Source organism: Ornithodoros turicata, unplaced genomic scaffold (genome assembly GCF_037126465.1).
Source record: "Ornithodoros turicata isolate Travis unplaced genomic scaffold, ASM3712646v1 ctg00000864.1, whole genome shotgun sequence".
Taxonomy (NCBI): domain Eukaryota; kingdom Metazoa; phylum Arthropoda; class Arachnida; order Ixodida; family Argasidae; genus Ornithodoros; species Ornithodoros turicata.
In genome coordinates, this window is record NW_026999408.1 from 186,319 (window position 1) to 207,783 (window position 21,465).

At 44.2% G+C, this 21,465-nt stretch overlaps 1 protein-coding gene across 1 annotated transcript; it reads left to right on the plus strand.

Moving 5' to 3' along the window:
- Positions 1–3,623: 3,623 nt before the first annotated feature.
- On the plus strand, positions 3,624–20,810 carry LOC135375464 (proliferation-associated protein 2G4-like). Its single transcript, XM_064608157.1, has 13 exons — positions 3,624–3,809; positions 4,439–4,567; positions 5,460–5,565; positions 7,759–7,828; positions 7,905–7,997; positions 9,264–9,327; positions 9,399–9,477; positions 11,492–11,570; positions 13,789–13,867; positions 14,508–14,559; positions 17,224–17,318; positions 17,605–17,860; positions 20,634–20,810. Exons 1-12 carry the CDS (start codon positions 3,728–3,730, stop codon positions 17,844–17,846), a joined length of 1,170 nt encoding a protein of 389 aa, XP_064464227.1. The 5' UTR covers positions 3,624–3,727; the 3' UTR covers positions 17,847–17,860; positions 20,634–20,810.
- Positions 20,811–21,465: the final 655 nt, after the last annotated feature.

The following is a 21,465-nucleotide window of genomic DNA, read 5'->3' on the forward strand; positions in this document are numbered from 1 at the left end:
GTGCATCGAATGTGCCTTTGTTTACCTTCTTGAAGCGCGCACATGGTTCCTTCGGCCAATCGGGAGCGTCCTAGAAACGTCACCGTGACGTCATGCGCACTAAACTCGCGGGCTTGCGGAGCGTATAATAATATCTCCAGACGCCCTTGAGGCTATATTAGTGAAGGTTGAAGCATCTTGGAAACCACTGGGGCAATAGACATTGAAAACAGACAGGACACGTTTATGTGGCAACGTGAATTGCACACCCAGCACTTCACAAACCTGAGACATTACCTTACATGTAGCACACGATGAGTGAACTAATATAGAGGAAACAAGAGTGAACAGAACTCCCCCCCCCCCCTCTGCCAGCAGGTCTGTCCAAACGATACGACTGAAACCCAGGCAAGGAAAATGAACTATATGGCGAGCTAACCATGTTTGCTGCAAAAGAAGGATATCAGGAGAGCCGGAAGCGATTAATGTATGCATGTCTGATAACCCGGAAATAACGGAGTAGAAATTCGACTGGAGAATGCGCAGGCTATTCATCGGTTAATATGGTTTCACTGACCACAGTTGCAAGAACATCCCTACGCCTGTGCTGCTTAGTAACTTTCTTGTTGTGTTTACCATGAGTGGGCTACCACGCCCAGATGAGGGGAGAGAGGCTCCGCGCTTAGTCTTAGAGGACACAAGGTCCATAGCTGTGTCCACGTTATCAGGAATGTGCTGATCATTAGAAGGCACAGTGCGCGACGGAGAAGGTAGTATACGGAAGAGGGAACGGGGTAGCCACGGGATGTACAGTAGGAGCTTCTGGTTTGAGGGAGCTGTCGGGCACGCCTGGCGCCAGAGCGCACGTTGGTTTCGACAGGACAGCGAAGATGGAGGCGAGCATCGATTTCAGTTCTTCCACCAGCTTGGCCAAAGCGGTCTCGACAGCGGTGCCAATCATTTTCTCCAGCTTAGCATACGGAGGCAAGGTCAGCTGTGCTTTCCCTGTTAAGCTAGATCCACGGCCCTTCAAGAAATAGAGAGCGTCGCTGCGCGAATAATGACGACTATCCATAATCTCTAATAAAGACATCTCTCGACCGCGCCAAGTACAGGAGAGGCAATCAGCGTGATGTTCTTCGCTACATGACCAGCACTTCGAGAGGGAACCGTCAGGGCAGACCGACTCGTCATGATTGGCGCCGCACCTTCGACATCGCACCTCAGATTTGCGGTTCTGAGTGCGGTGACATGACCAGAACGGAAACAGCGTTTGCACTGTAATAGACTGCGCTGGAATGGATCTACGCGAAAGATGAGCGGCCACGATTTAATCTCAGAAGGGCAATTATGTTCAGCGAATGTAACAATAACTGATTCAGTTGGAACGCGACGTTCGTTCTCCAATCGACCTCTAGCGAAAAACTTCTAGAGCACCAATATGCGTGAAGAAGTCAGTTATCTCTCTCGCAGGTAATGAAGTGTCGACTCCCCTCATCACGCCTTTTACGCACGCAAGATGGTGTGGGACAAAGGTCTGAACTGGCATACCACCAGAAGATGAGGTTGAAAGCAATGAATGCACCACTATCGTATTGCGCGATCGACAAACGATGCCGTCCTTGCCGTATACTGCCGCACCTCTGAAATGTCACTGAAGTCGACAGTGACGCCTTCGAGGCACTGGATAAGGGCCTTCGGGCTTTTGGAGCAAATAGTCGGACCGTTAGTTGGCCTAAGTACAACAGGAATCGTGGTAAGTCCGTTTTCTATTGTAGCGGCACCGCTACCGTCATCAGCTCATCACACACGGCCTGTGGGCCTGTGGATCGCCGTGGGACATGGCTTGAGGGAACCGGCGCGAGACGGCAGTGTTCTAAAAGTGTTCGGGTCACCAATATGACGAGACAACAAGCTAGGTCCGTTCTGGCCAGAGGCTACGTCTGGACTGCTTTATTGTTTGGCCAGCGGAACGGTCGCGGCACGAGATGATCTGGGCAGGTGACGATGAGCTGATGACGGTAGCGGTGCCGCTACACTATGAAGTATTCCAGTGGAAATGAAAAAAAAAATATCCTGGGTCGCCGACCAGTAATGGTCGCACACACTGCTCAAAGCTGGAGGCATCGCCTGGTCATTGCTTGGTCCCTGGCCTAATCCAGACCACCAACGTTCTGCCCTCAAAGTTCTGTTGACCTTTTTGGACACCATAGGACTTCGATCCTTATTGCGAAGGGTCTCATTATTTCGTTCCCCACATCACCACCAGCAATGTAGTAGAGTGTCGCCCCTGGCGATGAAACTACGTATTCATCATCTCACATAAAGTTGTTGTTTCTCCAATTTGCGAAAGATAATAGACGAAGCAATATATAGTATCTGTTTTCTTTTAGGAAGGAAACGCCTCTGGTGTCATTTCGACTTGGTGGTCCTGAAAGCTTTTTTATATTTCCCTCTTTCTTTCTTTTTCTTTTTGCAAAATGCTGAAACGCTGCGGCTCTTGTTCGTTATGGAAAGTATGAGAAACAACCAACTAAATTTTAAAAATTGTGATGATGGAATGTAGTTTTGAGAGGTGCTGCATTTATTAAACCGAAAACGTTGAAAAGTGTGTACTAGAAGTTCATTTGTCTTTTGAAAATCACATAAACCAAGAAGTCATTAATGTAACGATACGTGTTCTACATAAGCTTCCGTACGCTTATTTATAACTGCTAGCCGGTGCAGAACGCACAGGAGAAGGGCGATGCTGATTGGTCGGGAGCGAGGAGGTGTACTAAACGGCTCAGAGGTTAGCGTGCTGGCCATGTCACGTCGAGACTTCGATGTCTGTGGGATGTCCCACCTCTATGTGGGATGCAGAGATAATGCGGCGATACTTGTGCGATATTTGAATAGTCTACAGTGTAGCGCATCATAAACGTTTACCGGTGTCGGCATGGCGTGCAGAGCAATTACCCAATCCAGATACAGAGCATGCATTGTGTTGTTTACAGAAAGCTCTGAAGGCTGTTCAGTACTGGTATGGTGGTACTGCTGGTGGTGGTGGCGTAAAGTTGGCGCTCACTGCAATCCCAGCCACTGCATTTGGTTGCGACTATGGGCCCATCTTGCTTTATAACTTTGCAAAATCACATTATTGGAATTTACCGGACTTGACTTGCCTTCAAAAGTGTATTTGCACACAATGTTCTACCTGCATTGAACTGCACGATTTCGAGGGTGCTAAATTTTGTGTTTTTGTTTTGTAAACCCTTCGTTTTGTAAACGGACATAATTTGTAATGCACGAGGATACAGTTTCACATCTCGCTGCAAAAAGTGGTCTTTTTACACGACACCATAAAACTACACGACCATAAAACCGAAACTACAGGTGAGACCACGCGATGAGCTAGAGGAAACGTCGTTAGTCCAGCTTCTTCTCTTTTCCCTGGGTTTTCCTCATAGGCTGTAAGGCAAATGTTGGCACAGTTCCCTGTGAAGTCGGCCCAGAACGCGCGATCCCCCTCGAGCAACATGCCGGCACACCGCCAGAGGGATTCCGACTTCAAAGCCGTTCGGCCGTTCTGGTTCTGTCTCTTTCCTCCGCGGCACGGCGGCACCTGCGGCGGCACTACGGCACTACGCTCTTGCTCCCTTGTTCTGTCGTATTCGTAAAAGTCGTCTGGCCACAGCAATTCCCGCCACACACTCGCAAGGTGTTTCGGGATCGGCATCGGCCTCTGCTGTGGTGCGGTTCAGGGAACATGGCGGACAAAGAGGATGAGCCGACTATTGCCCAAGACTTGGTGGTTACCAAGTATAAAATGGCCGGGGAGATGGTCAACAGTGAGCATTATTATGTTGTTCAACCTGAATACTGCCTTGCCATTACTCTGCGCTCGAGCAGCGAGCCGTATTGTAACGCGAAACACGACCGCGACGTGACACATGTGTTGGCAACGTGTTTCAGTCATTTGCCGCTTTCGGTGTGCTAATTGTTTTCGCTGTCGCTCCTGTTGCCCAGAGAGTCTGTTTCGTAAAGTGCAACATTTTGTTTAGTTTCATGTGGCTTCTACAATTCCTGAGCTACGCTATGCACTCTACCTTGCTGTTGCAGTGTTACCGTATGTAGACGTTTGAGGCCACATTCCACGATGCAATCTACGGAGGTAAAACATGAGTGCACTTGTCGACAAGTAGTCATGCGGTTGATCTTAGCTCACGTTTTGCACGTTTGTCTTTGAGTACTTGTAATGTAACGTTAGATGTCCGAGGCATTCAGGGCCTTGTTTGCAACCGTAAATAGGCGAGTGCACGGGTACGAGTGGTATACAAGGCTGCAGCTTCGTCGCAACATATGCGAGTTCGTTAGCGCACAATTGTTGGCTACTGGACATGCACGAATAGTGCTGCAGTATATTTTACCTGTGACCTTTGCTAGGCATTCGCATTTTAGCGCATCTTGATTGTTTCAGATATACTCAAGCAGCTGATAGAGATGTGTAAGGCCGGGACCACTGTGTTGAGCATTTGCGACGAAGGTGACAAACTGCTCGTTGAAGAAACGAGCAAAGTTTTCAAAAAGGAGAAAGAACTAAAAAAGGGTAAGAAACTCGAGTTATTGCTAAAATTAGATTTATCTAAATATAGCGGTAAGGTATGTTTTGCTGGGTTTCAATGAATTACCGCGTCGTGCTTACGAGCACCGCACAAAGCGCTCGTAAATGTAACCAAAGAAACGAGTGCCATTCATTTGTGCGTAACGTAAACATAATTCCTTCAGGGCTGGTGCATTGTTTAGCAAAACCCTCACAATTTCATCATTCCATATTGCAGAGAAGCACATAAGGATGCTATTATTTTGCACACCTCTTGCAACGCTTGAGACCACAAAATACCAGTTAAAAAACTGTTTTACATAACAGAACACAAAGAAAAAGAACTCACGACATAATACAACTTGCGGAACACCTCTGGTTTTCAAAAGTAGGAATCAGTCTGCAAAAATTACAGTCGCCCTTGATCTCTTGCGCTTTTTAGCTTCAGTGCTCCTACGGCCCTCTATCACAACAACTTATGTGCATACGCCGTGATGCTGATGACCTTGGGTGTGCCCCTGACAAGGTCATCTCCGTGTCCAATAGATGGCGCTGGAGTGGTGCGAACTAGACGGTCCCACTCGGTTTTTTGTCCTTTGCCATACCCATGTGGGTTTGTTTTGGCGCTGGATAACCGCTGGGATACGACGCATATGTGAAAAAGGTCCATTGGCTGATTGCAGAGGAGCACCCAGTTGCTGAATGGTCTTGAAGCTAAAGTAGGAAATTCCCTACCTGGCAGTTCACTTTACCTGTTCTTTTTTTTTTTGGCTTCAAAGCAAAGAAAAGCAAGGATATAATCAGTAAAGAGTTGTCTCCCAAAAAGACTAATTAAATTCAAAGTTTTGAAAATCTTCAAGGTTTTGATGTTGACAGAGGGTGTTTGTCTCTGTTGCAGGGATTGCGTTTCCCACCTGCGTGTCCGTAAACAACTGCATCTGTCACTACTCTCCGTTGCGGTCCGATGCCCAGTACACACTTAAGGATGGAGATGTTGTCAAGCTGTGAGTTGTTCGTTTCATTACTGGTGCATGGCTGATGACCCCTCAGTGGTCCGTTTAAGGGGGAATCACTTCTTCAGAAATCTATGGTCGATTTTCGTTCGCACAAGACACGTGAACGTTCTAAACTATCATCTTGACATTGGTACCGGCGTGTTCTCTTGGCTTTTCTCTAGTCAACAACGTATTTTTTAGAGGACAAGGTTGAGCCGTTGATTTTTAATAAATTAAGGTTTGGTGCGTCTCGAACATGTGCTGCAATCTCGATAGAGTGTCGCGCACTAAAATATTTCCGAATTCGGGCCCAATACAAATCAACGGATAGTCCTGGAATTCTACAAAATGTGTCATTGACGAGGGTAAAGCAAGGAGAACACGCGAGTACTTCTGTTCTGACGATATTTTACGCCGTCTCTGAGCGGTGTGCGAACACACTTCCTCTATTGCCTTGCACAGAAGTGATTCCCACTTAATGAAAGGTTACACAAATTCGGGATCTGATTTGATACATTAACACATCGAGGCAAAAGGTTGCCCGACCATGTGAATGTGACATGCTTTCTTTCTTCATCTTTAATTGTTGCCTTTTTATTTTATTTTATTTTTGTCATAGTTATGCGAATAATATTTCACCAAAATTTCTCCAGTTTTTTCTTGCTCCTCAGATAGCTTTTTATACCATTCATACCAATTTTTATGTACACAAGTTTGAGAAAAATACAAGACCAAGACATTTAGTTCTTTATATGAGTTGGAACTTTGCGCTGGGCCTGTTGGTAAATGACTGAGTTCATCCTTAAAAGCACGAAAAGGCCTCTATGAACAAACACATAGATTTGTAGATTTAACGTATGTAGGCAGACAGAAAGGTGCATGAACGCTCCACACGCAAGAAATAAGAAAAATCTGGCGCAGCACGTTAGTGTGTATGGATGCAAAGAGAGGTTTGAGAATACACCGCAGTAAAAGCACAGATAGGAATAGAATGGAAGCCAATGCGTGTGTGTGCATCTTTGCAAGTGCACTGGGCAAGCATAGAGAATGGGAGGTATGGGAAACACGCATCATTGGTCAAAGGAGAGACATTGGCCTCAGCACAGCGACTGTATCACTGCATTGGAAAAGAGAGGAAACACCTATACACCTAAATACAAGCACAAAATTGTCAATAACGTTGTGAAAAGTCTGTACTTGTTGGTTTGCTGTCTATGTGTTTGTGTCTGTTCGCAGTTTTAGAGTGCCACTCAGGACTAAAGCAATATGTATTCCATATTATAGATCAATCTTGCTGAAAGACTCTGGACACAAAATATAAAAGCTGTCAGCGAACATTGTGCACAATCACGAATTTTTTGGGGGAGGGGGGGAATACAAAATGTATTAGTTTTGAATTCTCTGAGAGTAGATGACATCACCATGAGCACTACCTGTACTGTCCTTGCAACCACGCATGCACCTTCCCATTCCATGCCCCACAATTTGGAAGACTGCCAGCTGCTCTGGTGAGGATACCTTGGCAAAGCAATGTTGCAGGACAGGTGGCAGATTGTGCACATTGTGACATCGTGCATCTCAAAACTAGAAATTAATTCTGTTACACTTCCATGTCACGTGGAGAAAAACACATTAGGGTGCAATATAAGTAGAGCCTGAAGTTTTTGGGAAATATTTTTTTCTAAATTCGCGGGGGGTAAAAATCGGGTAAAAAAAACATGCGCACTAAATTTATGCGAATTCGGGTGAAAAAACTTCCATTACGCTAAAATCGGGGAGAAATCGGGCTCAGTTATTCAAACTAACAGTAGCGGTTTGGTACAAACGGTGATGAAACTACATTTTTCTGCCAAACAAGTAAGATGGTGCATACCTACAGACATCCCAGAGAGGGCAATTTGCCTTGTAAAAATCGGGTTTCACCCTAAAGAGTCAACCTTCAATTCGGGGAATAATCGGGTAAAACCCTAAAACTTCAGGCTCTAAATATAAGGTGCAATGCATTGCATTGCAGTCACATAAATTAGGTAGGATTCTGAACTTGCAAGACTTAGTCTGTAAGGGACACTTTAAGGAAGAACTCTCTCTGTGTGGTCCACTTTTTGTATAAAACTCATTTACTCTAACTAAAACTCTAAAACTCAGATTTCATGCCAGCAGTGGCAGCATGGAGAAGTAACATGTTTCCGACCTTTCCTGCAGCGACCTGGGGGCTCACATTGATGGATTTATTGCCGTTGTCGCACATACGGTAGTCGTGGGAGCATCCAAGGTGAGTGAGTAGTCCAAAACAGCCTGGTTGCTCCTCAAATGTAAAGAAGAGTGCTAACAAAATCCCGTCCCAACAGGACAACAAGGTGACTGGTAGGAAAGCGGATGTGGTGAGAGCTGCGTACTACGCTGCCGAGGCAGCTCTTCGGCTCGTCAGGCCAGGGGAGGAGGTAAGAATGTTTTGGGCTAAGCTTCTCTTCATATTTGTAGTGCAGTTAGTCGGAGTTACAGACGTCTAGGTTTTAGCAGGGACTACGGGGTCTCTCTAGGTAGTTCTACGTTCCTTCCACACTGCACCCAAATCATGTCGAAACTTCCGAAAACTACCTTCTCCTATGCCATGTCAATAGCCCCCTCTTCTACATTTTTGTTGCACTGTCTGGAAGTCGCTGTGACTTTGAACTGAACTCTGGGGACGTATTTACTGAGGTGACAGAACAAATATGCGCATTATGTTTGAAAATCGTAAAAGTCAACCAGATAAATATTTTGCGGTGCAATCCTGTTAATTTGAACTCGAAAGGGATGGAATATCTGTTTGAATAAGGTGGAGTTCAAACTACAGAGAATTGCTCTGAATGAACAAATATGCGCATTATGTTTGAAAATTGTAAAAGTCAACCAGACAAATATTTTGCGGCGCAATCCTGTTAATTTGAACTCGAAAGGGACAGAAGACCTGTTTGAATAAAGTGGAGTTCAAACTACAGGGAATTGCTCTGAATGAACAAATATGCGCATTATGTTTGAAAATTGTAAAAATCAACCAGATAAATATTTTGCGGTGCAATCCTGTTAATTTGAACTCGAAATGGATGGAAGATCTGTTTGAATAAGGTGGAGTTCAAACTACAGGGAATTGCTCTGAATGAACAAATATGCACATTATGTTTGAAAATTGTAAAAGTCAACCAGATAAATATTTTGCGGTGCAATCCTGTTAATTTGAACTCGAAATGGATGGAAGATCTGTTTGAATAAGGTGGAGTTCAAACTACAGGGAATTGCTCTGAATGAACAAATATGCACATTATGTTTGAAAATTGTAAAAGTCAACCAGATAAATATTTTGCGGTGCAATCCTGTTAATTTGAACTCGAAAGGGACGGGAGATCTGTTTGAATAAGGTGGAGTTTAAACCATAGGGAGTTGCTCTGAATCTCTGAATGAAAGGCAGTGCCTTCAGGTTGAGTCTCGGTCGCGGCTCACTAGGTCTTGCTTCACGTTCGGGGTTGTCCACCCATTTTTGCTTCACTGCGAACGTAATGCTTTCCATTGGCAGGCCCTGCTGTGAAGGCCCCTGTCACCAGTGTAGTGATGGACATTTATCTTACATTTACTCGTGCTTTATCTCCAATGTTTTTCAAGTGTCGAGCTTATAAGACTATTGCGGCCACTAGAAATTTAACGAAAGGTGATCTTCACGTGCTTTTCAGAATAACCACGTCACAGACATCATCCAGAAGGTGGCGGAGTCTTTCAAGTGCAAGCCTGTGGAAGGTTGGTGTGTTTGGTAAAGGGATGACCTGGGGACTGACTGTTCTGATAGCACTGTTTCTTTTGTTGCTTAGGCATGCTGTCTCACCAGCTGAAACAGTACAGGATAGATGGTGAGAAGTCAATCATCCAAAATCCAGCAGAGGCTCAAAAGTACGTACCATGCTGTCAAAGGGGCGCAGAAGGCCTCTTCAGTCGGTACTTTTTATGTACCGACTTGTTAACTTGTGTGGTAAAATGAACCATGTGAAGTAACTCAGGCCACCCCACCACAATTATTGTAGAATTTGATTTTAAAATATGATGTAAAGAGAAATTGGGCGCAACAGTGGCGAAGCATGGAACCATCTGTCCAAGTTGTTCTGACATCATGGTGGTACTGTCCACTGATTTGTTTAGAGAAACATCTTTTTTTTTTGCACAGCTCTTCCTTCATTACAGAAAAAACAAAAACAAATGTGTACTGTCCATGAGAGAATATAGTAGAGCTGTGCGAATAGCAAAATTTCCATTTTGAATACAGTCAAACTCCTTTATAGCGAACACCTTTTTAACGAAAATACCACTACAGCAAATTTTTTTTGCGGTCCCGCTGGAGCCTATAGGTCCAATAATGGACATCCTTTTTAACGAAAATACCTTTACTGCGAACTTTTTTTGCTGTCCCCTGATCTTCGTTGTAAAGTAGTTTGACTGTAGTTTATTAATGTTTCATCTGCACTGCGAATCGAATCCAGATAATTTACCTCATCCTTCTTTCATCCTTCGTTAGTTTATCCTTTGTTTCCTAATTCCTTTCCTTTTCTTTTCTTGTTTATTTATTTCTTATTCCTTCTTATTTCTTTCTTTCTTTTGTCTTTAATTATTTCTTAATTTTATTTATTTATTTATTTCTGAAATATCAAGCTGACACCCCGTTTGGCTGACTTTTCCCCCGTTTTTTCTTTTTGTCTAATAAATATATCTCCCCCTCCCCCCGAATAATTTCTTCAGACAGGGAATCAAATTTGGTTAATCAGAAAATGCCCAATTTGAATAATTTAAAATACCTCATGGTGAAATATTTTGTGGTGTTGCGCTCATTCGATGGTATTCTGCTCAAAACTTGTGCACCTTTTCACCCAGCATAACACATCGTGAGAGAAAAGTCCCTCTGTGTGGTGTACGGTAGACTCCATTAGTGGGATGAACTGCATTGAGAGTTAGTCAACATGTTCAATGCAGCCTGCTTTGTGCGCATCTCCTCATTTCTATGGTTACATCATGAATTTCCTGTACTTTTTTTAGAAACTGCACATATTTCCATCTGTTGCTGAACGTAACTCTCAAAAGTTGGGAGTACATTTGCTGGAACATGCAGTGCCCAGAGTACAGTGCTGACCAGTGTTGACAGTGTTGAGCTCACAGAAGTTGTAGACATTAGTGACAGAGTATTGTAAGCAGTGTAAAGCGGGCTGCACCTAACACTCGAATGTGCTGATGTGAAGCCGACTTGCAGAATGGTGTCATACACCAAAAGACTTGTAGTCAAAAAACAATACTGGTGACGTGAAGCAGGCTTCACCTAACTCATCGATGTAATGAGGCGCAGCCCACTTGCAGAATGGTGAAATCGATACCTTGATTCGGTACTACTCGAAAAATATTCCATAATTTTGAATACTGAAAAATAGGTGGTGAGTAGCATTAGAAAATAGCATGAAATATTTGTTTCGTATTCGAAATTTTGGATATTCGCACATCTCTAGAATATAGCTGGCTATGCAGCACAACAAAGAAAAGTGCTGACACTGATTGGGGTGCCCTGGTGTTGGCACGCTTTTCTCCTCATTTACCCTCCCCCCCCCCCCCCCCACACACACAACTTTTTATTACGAAAATATGTAGTAGAGAAATCATTGATGTCATTGGTTAAAGCATACCCTCTCATGATGATGCGTCAAAAGCGAAACACGTTTTAGGCAACCTTCGACTCTCCTCTAAATTTCTGTTTAGTGGTTAAATTGTTCTCCTTCGTGTATGCCACCCATGAACATTTGAGGAAACCTTTTTCCTTACGTAGTACAGCCTTTGACAAGAACCAAGCTAACTGTCTCCTAAATTCTGTACTGCCTTAACAGCTCAAGATGTGTACATGCCTTCCAACGTTGCTGTTCGTTTCTTGCAGGAAGGAGCATGAAAAGTGTGAATTTGAGCTGCACGAGGTGTACGCCATTGATGTGCTTGTCAGTACTGGAGAGGGCAAGGTAAGAGCATGGAAGAATCTTTTACTTCTCAATGTCCCTTTGCCCAGAGCTTCCCCAAAGTCTTTTAGGACAGAGGAGGATTGGCAACTCCCTTGCTTAACCCATTTGTTGACTAGTTGCATTACCCCCTTTTCTCCAAGAGCGGCTTTTCAGGCCTTCTCTCTTCTAAAAATTCTATGAAACGCATAAGTTGAAGCGTGGGCTGCTTGAGCTCAGCTCTAATAATGCTCTAGTCCTTGTTTCAAGTATGTACCAAGTGGTACACTCAAGATTCATGAAGGATATTATCAAAACTAATAGTGCACATAACACCATCAGATGAACTTATAAAATCAGTATGCTCCTTTTACTACAGTACTGGCACATTATGACCCTTGCTGTTGTTGTGCCATGAGACACAGAATCAATCAATCGCTTCTCTATGCGCAAATCACATTACGTATGGTGTTCCATGGCGACATTTGAGCAGTTTCTAACGTTTACTAGACAGGTGTTATTGAACTGTGTGCTGCGTATGTGGTTAATTTTTCTGCATTAACAGATTACAAATTTGCGCGGCTTAACGTTAGGGATATGTTTTATGGCCACTTAATTTCACGATGTGGGCTTTTGATAAGCTCATATTGATTAGTTTAGGATTGATTTGTGAAGGAGTAAGAGATTTACTACCAGAGAAGCTACCGGTACATTACAGTCGCCGACCGATTTTTCGGACATGCTCGATTATTCGGACTCGTTCGCGGAACGGCCGCGGCTCCCATAGAGTTGATGTATAAGAACGTCCAAAATTTCGGACGCCGTGCAGCTCCGTCGCTCGATATTTCGGACTCTGTTTGCCCAACCAGCGAATTTCTCTCTTGGGGTGACGGAAAATATTGGTATCATCCGAAATTCCTATCTAAAGAAATCAACCAACCAAAAAAATTGAGGCAAAAAAATAGGAAGTGATGAGTGTTCATTTTCCATTCCTCTGAGTAGAAGAGGTCTGTCGTAGCGCTTTTGCGTCTTCGTTATTGGCCAACGGCCCAGCACGTGCTGTCCGCCCGCGAGTCGCGCGAGAGCGCTGTAAAGCGAGCTTCACCTAAAGCACGCATGCGTTACGTGAAGCCGACTTGCGGACTTGATGACGGCGGTGCCTCTGTCAGTGTACAGTGACGAAATGTCGCTTTGCGAAATAGCTGATGTTATCAGGCAGAGCTGGAAAAGCTGCTTAGGAAAGCATCGACAAATTTTTCCTGCCTACCAGGGTTTAGTAAAGTTTATTTCTAAGTGACATTCGTTTTTTCAGACTCCTCGATTATTCGGACTTTTGCGCGATCCCCGCCGAGTCCGAAAAATCGGACGGCGACTGTATTAGCATCATTTGTTGTAGCATTTGCTGTATCAGGAGAAATTCACAAAGCTTCTGTTGACTTTGTTGGCAACTGGGAAGTTCATTTGGGAAGTAAAAACTGGTGGTGTGAGTGCTTGATCCCAGGAAGAAACAACTTCAGCTGTTGTACTTTTGTGCATATTGGTCGATCCTGACAGAAAAGGTGTCCGTATTGCATAGGAGGGCGCAGTAATTCCGTGGTGTGTCCGCAGTGTCTGGATCAAACCAGATAAACTTGAATGCATGGCTCTTTTATGTTAGTTGCAATGTGTCAGAGGAGTCAAATCATATATGTATTGCACAGAAGGGCTTACTTCGGATGCAGTGTCAAAATGTTACAATGTTGGACAACATTGTTAGTGTGTCAGCGCACTGTGCTAATTTGCTCAAATCGACACGTTGTTTTGAATGATCATGCATTTATTTCTAGAACTGAAACCTAATGTCTAAATACAAGGGTTCTACCCACGCTTGGTAAGAACAGAAGAGATTTAATGTACTTCCCCGTATGACCTGCTGTCAAATCTCAGACTGTTCTCGGTGTGTTGTCTATCACACTTCCCTCCATGTTTCACAATGGACCATGCTTATATTTTGTGGTCTCAGTCTTCTACAATTTTGTGTGTCAATCTTGCTTTATTCGGCGATTCCTTTGTGTGGTTTTGGAGGTACATAGTGGTCTGTCCCGTAGCTTGTCTTTAACTAGAGTTGTCTAAAACTGGCTTTCAATGTCGCAGTCAGCTGCAGTTGTCATCAGACTAGTACAATGGGAAGAACCTCTTCCTCACAGTAATTGGAGCACTCGAAGGCAGTGGCTCAGTAATGCTGAGTAGAGATCCTTTTCAGGGACGAGAGATGGACACTAGGACAACAGTTTACAAGAGGACAGATGAGACGTACTTACTCAGAAGCAAAGCCTCAAGAGGTGAGGTTACCTTCGTTTTGGGGACAGAACTTAGCATTTGACAGGGTTGAGGGGGGTCCAAAGAAATCTGGTTTGCGTCGAGATTTTATTACAAGACACGTCGAAGCAATGCGAAACAGTGTACCATCATAATTATCACTCTCATTTATCCCCCATGACACGATGCACTTAGCTGATACTATATGTGAAAAAGGGTTAAAAACAGCATGCTTTGGTAGTTTAAAAAAATGCTAAAGCCTGGTAGTTAGAAGCTTTAACTCGCTGGCACTGTTTTTTTTTTTAGCGATTTTACAGTATGATACTATATGTTCAGTGATGCTTGTGCATATCTCCGCTTTCTTTCTGCGTATACATGTGTGTGCTCTTGAGTTTTCTGTTAAGTCAAAATCTAGAAAATGGGCGTCCTAAACTGAAAATGCACCCACCAGTACAGGCGGTGGAGAACGCTAGGCACTGCACATTCAGCACATCTGAAGTACTCTTTTTCTTTTTTTTTCACAAGATATTGCACAAGATTGCCTTATTTTATGGCTCCCGGTATAAAACACAATTTTCCCCCTTAGCTTTCATACATAAAACCTGAAAACACGAGGGTTAAAGTGCTCCTTTTCTCATTCCTTTGTCACGGTTCTTTTTTCAGCTTTTGTCAGTGAAGCAGACAAGAAGTTTACTACAATGCCGTTCACCCTGCGGTAAGCATTTAATTTTACATTCTTGTTTACCTTGGTAATCCCGTGATGTCTAAGTTGACAAAATTGACTGCAATCCTCAACAATTCAAGGGGTTGCATCTGGACAAATGTGATTGATTACATCATGCACACTTTGTACTGCACACCACAGCATGGAGGAATAAACAACCTTTTCTAAGCTAAGATCGTATATAATCGTTGACACAGAATCCTACTAGAAGTGCAATGTAGACGTTGGTTGTCAGCATGGTTGCCGGAGCACGTTTTCCTCTCTGAGGTTCTTCTTCGTCGGAAAATGTCTGTCGGCGGCCTCTTGGGAGCTACTTCGTACAGAATATTTCCCAGACGCTGTGTGCATCGCATAATCTCTTCCTCCGTCGCCGACAATTTCCGTTTTCGCTATATTTCTACCGATTTCGACTGCAGATACACAATGTCGTTGTTGTCCAGACCGAAACCGTGCTCCAGGTCGTCCACAATTGGTTGAGAGGACTGGACGTTGATGACGTAAGCCTGCTTTGAAAGGATGTATCTAGAGATGCAAAATTTCCGGAAATTTTGAATCGCTAGAAAAAAAAGTTTTTTTTTTTTTTTTTCCGGAAAAATGGAAATGAACACGGTTACTGCTGAGTCGAAGCATTGCCGGCCAAGCCACAGCATACAATGAGCTAGAAACTTTAGAAGTGTTCACCCTCTAGGCATAAATGCAGAGCAGAGCATCCCATGAGGCTGCTGTCTACTCAGCGATGGGTAATTGCAACAAGCCGTCCACTCCGACCAGAACTCCGACATTATGTGAACGCGGTGGCGATCGCTTAGAGCAGCCAAACGGGGCTCTAAGTTGGTGGTTGTTAGCGGATTAGAGGGACCCAAGGCACTGTTGGCGGGTTGGAACGCATCGAAGGCCTGAAAATTTACATTTTTAAATTTTGTCACCTGGACATTTTTGGCAATTTTTCCAGAGACGAGGAAAAAAATTGAAAGAAAAACTATTTTTTCCAAAATTTTTATTCTTTTTCCGGGGTTTCGCATCTCTAGATGTATCCGGCAGTCACGCCCCGCTATTTTTGCGTAATAACATTCGTCCCCGGTGCACTGAATACGGTGAAAAGTCGATGATGTGGGGGATGATAACAGTTTCCGGCAGACTATTCGGAATTCGCAAAAATCATTTCATGGTTACTTTAAGAAAAACAGTCAGAATATGGTAGTTCGTAGTCATTTGTGCTGTTAGAAGTTTTCAGGGCATAGTTAGGTGCTCCACCGCACTTACACCACCGGAAGTGTTCAAGCAAAACTCGTCCAAAATCGAACAAGTGCTTCTGCCGCGGTGGTGGTTCCTCACATTTGTTCTCTGACGACAGTCTTCTCAGCAGTTGCAAGGACATCGTCCACAATTTCATCTTTGTTCAAACTGCCAGCAACAGCAACACCACAGTCAATTGTGACGTAGTCCGCAAGTTGCGCAAAGTGGGAGACCAAAGGAATGGCTGTCGTCCTCTTCAGCAGTTGTGTACCCCAATGCAGACAGAGTTCTTTGATCGCGTAAACCCGCAAAGGCGAAAGCAGTTCACGATTTCTACAGAGCCTATTACAGACTCGCCATAGCAGATTGGCGTGCGGCGCAGAAACAAGAATGTGAGACACGTGGTTGCTTGAATGACGCTTAAAGGGGGAGAGACGACGTCACAGCGCTGGTAACCATAGTGATGCGAGCGCGCCTGTTCTTATTTGTAATGTGGTACCACAGTTTGCCTTCTTTGTCCATGTGATCGTTTGGGGTTCGGACCGCGATGTCGTACTATCTGTATTATGTGGTGGATGCGCGACTGCTTCCAAATTGTTTGAAGTGTTTCTTACCATACACTTATATAGGCATCTGTTTCCAAATTTTCATCCAACTTTTCCAAATCCATCCAAATTTTCAGATTAACGGGGGTCGAATTATTGAGGTTTTCCTGGGTATGTCTGTTACCTCCTTTGCTGTAAAACTTCAAATGCAGGTTCAGATTGATACAAATAGTGCCATCCCGTTAATTTGGAAGGGGACCGAAGGTTTGTTCAAATAAAGCAAAGTTCAGACTAAAGGGAGTTGCTCTGAATGAAGGCCTGATGTGCTGGCAGTGCATTCAGGCTATGTAATATAATAAATTTAGCGTAATTCTATGTACACTAACGTAATGTAATACGAGCATGAGTAAAGGCCGACCCGCGTAGGACATTTTCTTGTCGGAAAAAGGTTTGACAGTTTCCGCTCCTCTCCAAAGACAATAGGGTCTGAGCAGCTTTATCAACGTCTGCGTTGAGCAGATCCTCGTTGCAAACAGCGGAAGTGACTCGCTGTCTTGACCAATCGCTGCCTGCCGGATTGCGGTGGCCAGCACAGCAGTGTGCTTGCGCCGGCGTGGACAGGCAATCAAAAATAGCAGACGGGTGCTAAACCAATGGAGCAGCTGTATGAGCGAGCCCCATTTTATTATTTCACAGACGAATTGACAAATTGAGTCACAAGAGTCACCTCTAGACAAATTGAGTCACAAGAGTCACCTCTAGACAAATTGAGTCACAAGAGTCACCTCTAGACAAATTGAGTCACAAGAGTCACATCTTGACAAATTGAGTCACAAGCCCGGCTTGGTTACACGGTGAATGTTTATGGTTACAGGGCATTTGATGAGGAAGTGAAAGCTAAAATGGGAGTACTCGAGTGCGTCAACCACAAGTTGCTCGACCCCTTCCAGGTTCTCTATGAGAAAGAAGGTAAGATGTACTAGCAGAATCATTCTAGTAGTTGACAGCCTAGTGGAAATCGTTTCTGAATCGGGGGCATAAAGAACAACGATGAAAAGGTGTCTCTCCATTTGCATAAATCTGTAGGCAAAGTTGCCTAAAATTTGTAAGGTGACACCTGTCTAATACAATTGGGGGCGCAAAGTAAAATAAATTCGAGGCAGTCATAGCTTGTAGCCTTATCTAGCTCGTTGCGTAAATGTTTTGTTAAAAATTTCAACAGAAAGGTTTTTTTTTTTTTACATGACACCTGTAGGTGAAGTTGTGGCCCAGTTCAAGTACACGGTGTTGCTGATGCCATCGGGCTCTCACCGCATCACCTGCGGACCTCTGGACTTGGACATCTTCGAGTCTGAGTACAAGGTGGAGGACGAGTCACTGAGCGCGCTCCTCAACCGCCCCGTCATCCCCAAATCAGCCAAGAAGAAGAAGAAGAAGGCAGAAAAGGCAGTGCTAGGCGATGGTGTACAGGCTGATGGGGAACAGGAAGAGGCATGAGTCACCTTATTCGGGTGAGCCACATCAGACTGAGGATGCGACCACATTCTTAAGATGTGATTCCCTGTGCTCCTACATCATAGAAACCTTAAGATTTCAAAAATCATGTTTACGAGGACTGGAAAAGCCTAACAGCGTTCCGTTGTTGAACATGGCTCGCAAATTCGTCACTTTGGGATGTGTATATTAGTCTGCAATAATACGAAGTGCAAGGTACGGGACAATATATAATCAATACCAACATGCAATGTGAGCTCATATCATTTCTTCGCCACAGAGAAGGAGACTTCATTTGAAGATTTTCCTTTATCTGTGTGCTGGTAATCACTCTGGAGTAGCTAAATCTCTATTTCTTTTGTTTGTTTGTCGTCTTTGTTTTTTACTACTACTACCATCGTCGTCGGTGCTGGCCATTTGCACCTGTCCGGTGTCGGTGTCTACAGGGTGGGCAGGCAGCGAGCCCACCTGAAGGTGTGCCAAAAAGGACACCTTTTGGGCAGGCAGATGCAGCTGTAGGATGACATAAGAAAGAAAGAAAATCAGGAATACAAGGGGGGGGGGTCACAGATTTTCCCCAGGCTCATCACTTGCAGTGATAAGCGAAAGTCTCCGTATTTACCAAGGTCCTTTCTATTGTGATACGAATGCCAAGCAGACTACTCCGGAGACAATCGCCTGCGCTGCGCTCCCATTCGTGTGCCTGGCTTACGTCAACATGGTGTCAACTGCAGAGGGAGTGCGGATCTTTCGAACTCGTTCGTTTAATATGTAAGCTGTTTTCGGAAGAGGAACTTCGCAGAGTTGACCGTGAAGCAGTGACTGACGTTACCGTATCAGTCTCGGATCCGTATCGGTTTCTCTCTCTCTCTGCCAAAAAGTCGCTCGTGCGGACACCCGGTCTACTGCCGGTCCGACGTCATCTCATCCGCCATGCAGTGAGGCGTGCGCCTTCTTTTTGACATAGAATTTAGTTAATTTCCCATCATTATGCGGCTGACAGTTCAAAAATTTCATTCCCCTTGTTCTGTAGAGTCAATTATGTACCATATTTACCCAAATGTAAGATGACCCTTTTTTCCAATATCAGCGATCCAAAGTAGGAGGGTCGACTTATAATCGGGATTCGCGCAACCATGTGCATCCGCGGTCGCAACGCCGTCCGTGAGCTCTGTACGACTGCGGCAGCATTTCTCACTTGGCGGGAAGGGGGTGAGAGAGAGGGAGCAACATCGCAGTGTGCACACAACATGACACATGGACATGTGGCAAGTGAGTCCGAGGTCTGCAGATGGGTTTTGGCATCGTGGGCGGCGGTGCCGCGTGACATGGTCATTCAGTCGCTCTGGAAGTGTGGACTCTCTCTCAATGACCATGTCTGCTACACCTCCGATGAAGATCGAGGAAGCACGACTGAAGAGTCTTGTGACGATGAATAAAAACGTTTTAGCTTCTTGATGCCACAAAACTTCGCTTTTCTATTTTTTCGTTTTCACGGATCTCAAAGTGGGGGGGTCTACTTATTTTCAGGTAAATACGGTAATTAATGTATTAACCGTGTAATTATTTTAATCTCATTAATAAAATAACATGAAACTATAAGCTGCCAAAGTAAGCTCTGAGCTGAAAACCAGCAGAGAGAGAACCACCTAAATTTTTTTCTTTTTGCGACCGTATTTGTTGCCACGCATCCAACATCTGACATAGGCAATTCGATTGGTCACCTTGCGTCCCACTCTATAGCAGGGGTTATTCTCAGCAGCCTATAAAAATGCTCAGAACAGCCGACATGACAGCACACCGGAAAGAGCTGGGAAAGTTCGCTGCCACCGCGGGCATTCTTGTAACCTAATTTTTATTTACTTTTTTTATTTGTTTATATAATACTGCCAGTCCTTGACAGGCCAAAGCAGGGTGGTACAAGATGATAAGAGAAAAATAACAGCACCAATTATAAGAAGAGAGGACGAAATCCAAAAATTTGGCCAGCCTAATCTCCAAACTAATCACATACATCTAGATTCACTGCACAAACTACAGCAACCCAGGTAGTTACAACGACCCTTCGGAGAAGCAGTAACCCTAATTTATCCGTCCAAATACACTGGCCACAACTAAATAGGCTAGTGTAATGAACAAGAAACACCAGCGGCATGGCCGAGTGGGCTAAGGCGTCCGCTCGTTGGTGGTAACCAAGGTCGTGCTGAAGACTGGGAGGTGGTAGGTTCGAATCCTACCACCGGCTGTGCTGTCTGAGGTTTTCCCTGGGTTTTCCGAAGACTTTCCAGACGAATGTCGGCACAGTTCCCCCTGAAGTCGGCCCAGGACGCATACTAACCCCCCTGTCCCCCACTCCTTCCTGCTATCCTCTCTCCGTCTGTCCACATCTGTACGTCGCTTTGCGGCGCTAACACCCAATCAAAAAAAAAAAAATGAATGAACAAGAAACACCGAACTAGGTCACCACTTCAGTACAAATTGCACAATTGCAATTCTCTGTAATTGCGCACTTTTCAAACAAAATATTTTGCATGACAGTTACTGAAAGTATTATTACATTTATATCACACAGTAAAAAAAAAAAAAATATGTTCAAGGTGCACTCTATGCTCCTTTAACCAATGCCTCTTCTTGCGTCATCCCTTTAACTTCTTTCAGCATTTGTCCGCATTGTTGGGCAAGACGCTGATGGTGCTGTCAGTTGTAATACTTCTGCAAGCACATTGCCTCGAAAGAAACGAAAACATCCAGTAACAATTTCATTGCTTTTTTTTTTTTTTTTTTTTTCAGGGAGAAGACACCGGCAGCTCTGCAGAGGCAAATTGTCCCCGGAAGGACTATTTTTATATTCCTTTTATATGACGCAGCAGGAACCAGTGTGTTTTGATTTTATTCCATCGTTCATCAAGCAAGCACTGCTCGCAGCCGGTGGCCTCTCGAAGAATAAAATGTTGTTTCTTGACTACACTCAGCTTTTTTTTGTGTTGTGGACAGTATTTAATGTAGTATATAAATGTAGCGATCCAATTACATTTAATATAGTACATGTACAATGTATTACTTTTCAAATTCCAAGTACCGTAATTTGGCAAGTACGGCGCGTAACACGTGTTATACGGTGGAATTTGGCCTCCAGGCTGCTCTTGCAGGTTTTTTTTCTCTGCGATTCTCGCAATTTGTAGCCCATGGCTTTAGTGTAATTTTTCTGCCATTAACTGTGACGACATATGAATCTTCTGTGGGAAGCGCCTACTCTGTTACATTTTACGTGATAGTGTTTCCAGCTTTTCAGCTGACTCGACACTTACTGGGGCAGTTATATTAGTTTCACAATTTGACAGTGGCATGCAACACAGATGAGGCTGTAATAGTTTCTGAACGTCCACGAGCCACTTGTGCAACAAACAAATTGGCGTCCTGCCTCAGCTTTGTCATGAACATCCTGTAGTTTCTTCGCTTTAGTGTGCGGGATTGCTGAAATGTTGAATGAATTGCGTATACTGCCGGCAGGGAATTTTGATCAAAATTCCCTGCCGGCAGTAGAGGCAATAAACTTGGGCTATCGTTATCTCACGCTAAACAAGTGTCCGCCTGTGTTGTGTTGGTCCTGCAACGCTAGCGA

Coding starts and splice junctions, on each gene's coding strand:
- LOC135375464 (XM_064608157.1), top strand. CDS start 3,728: ATGGCGGACAAAGAGGATGAGCCGACTATTGCCCAAGACTTGGTGGTT. Junction 11,571..13,788: donor TCAGTACTGGAGAGGGCAAG/GTAAGAGCATGG, acceptor GATCCTTTTCAG/GGACGAGAGATGGACACTAG. Junction 17,319..17,604: donor GGTTCTCTATGAGAAAGAAG/GTAAGATGTACT, acceptor TGACACCTGTAG/GTGAAGTTGTGGCCCAGTTC.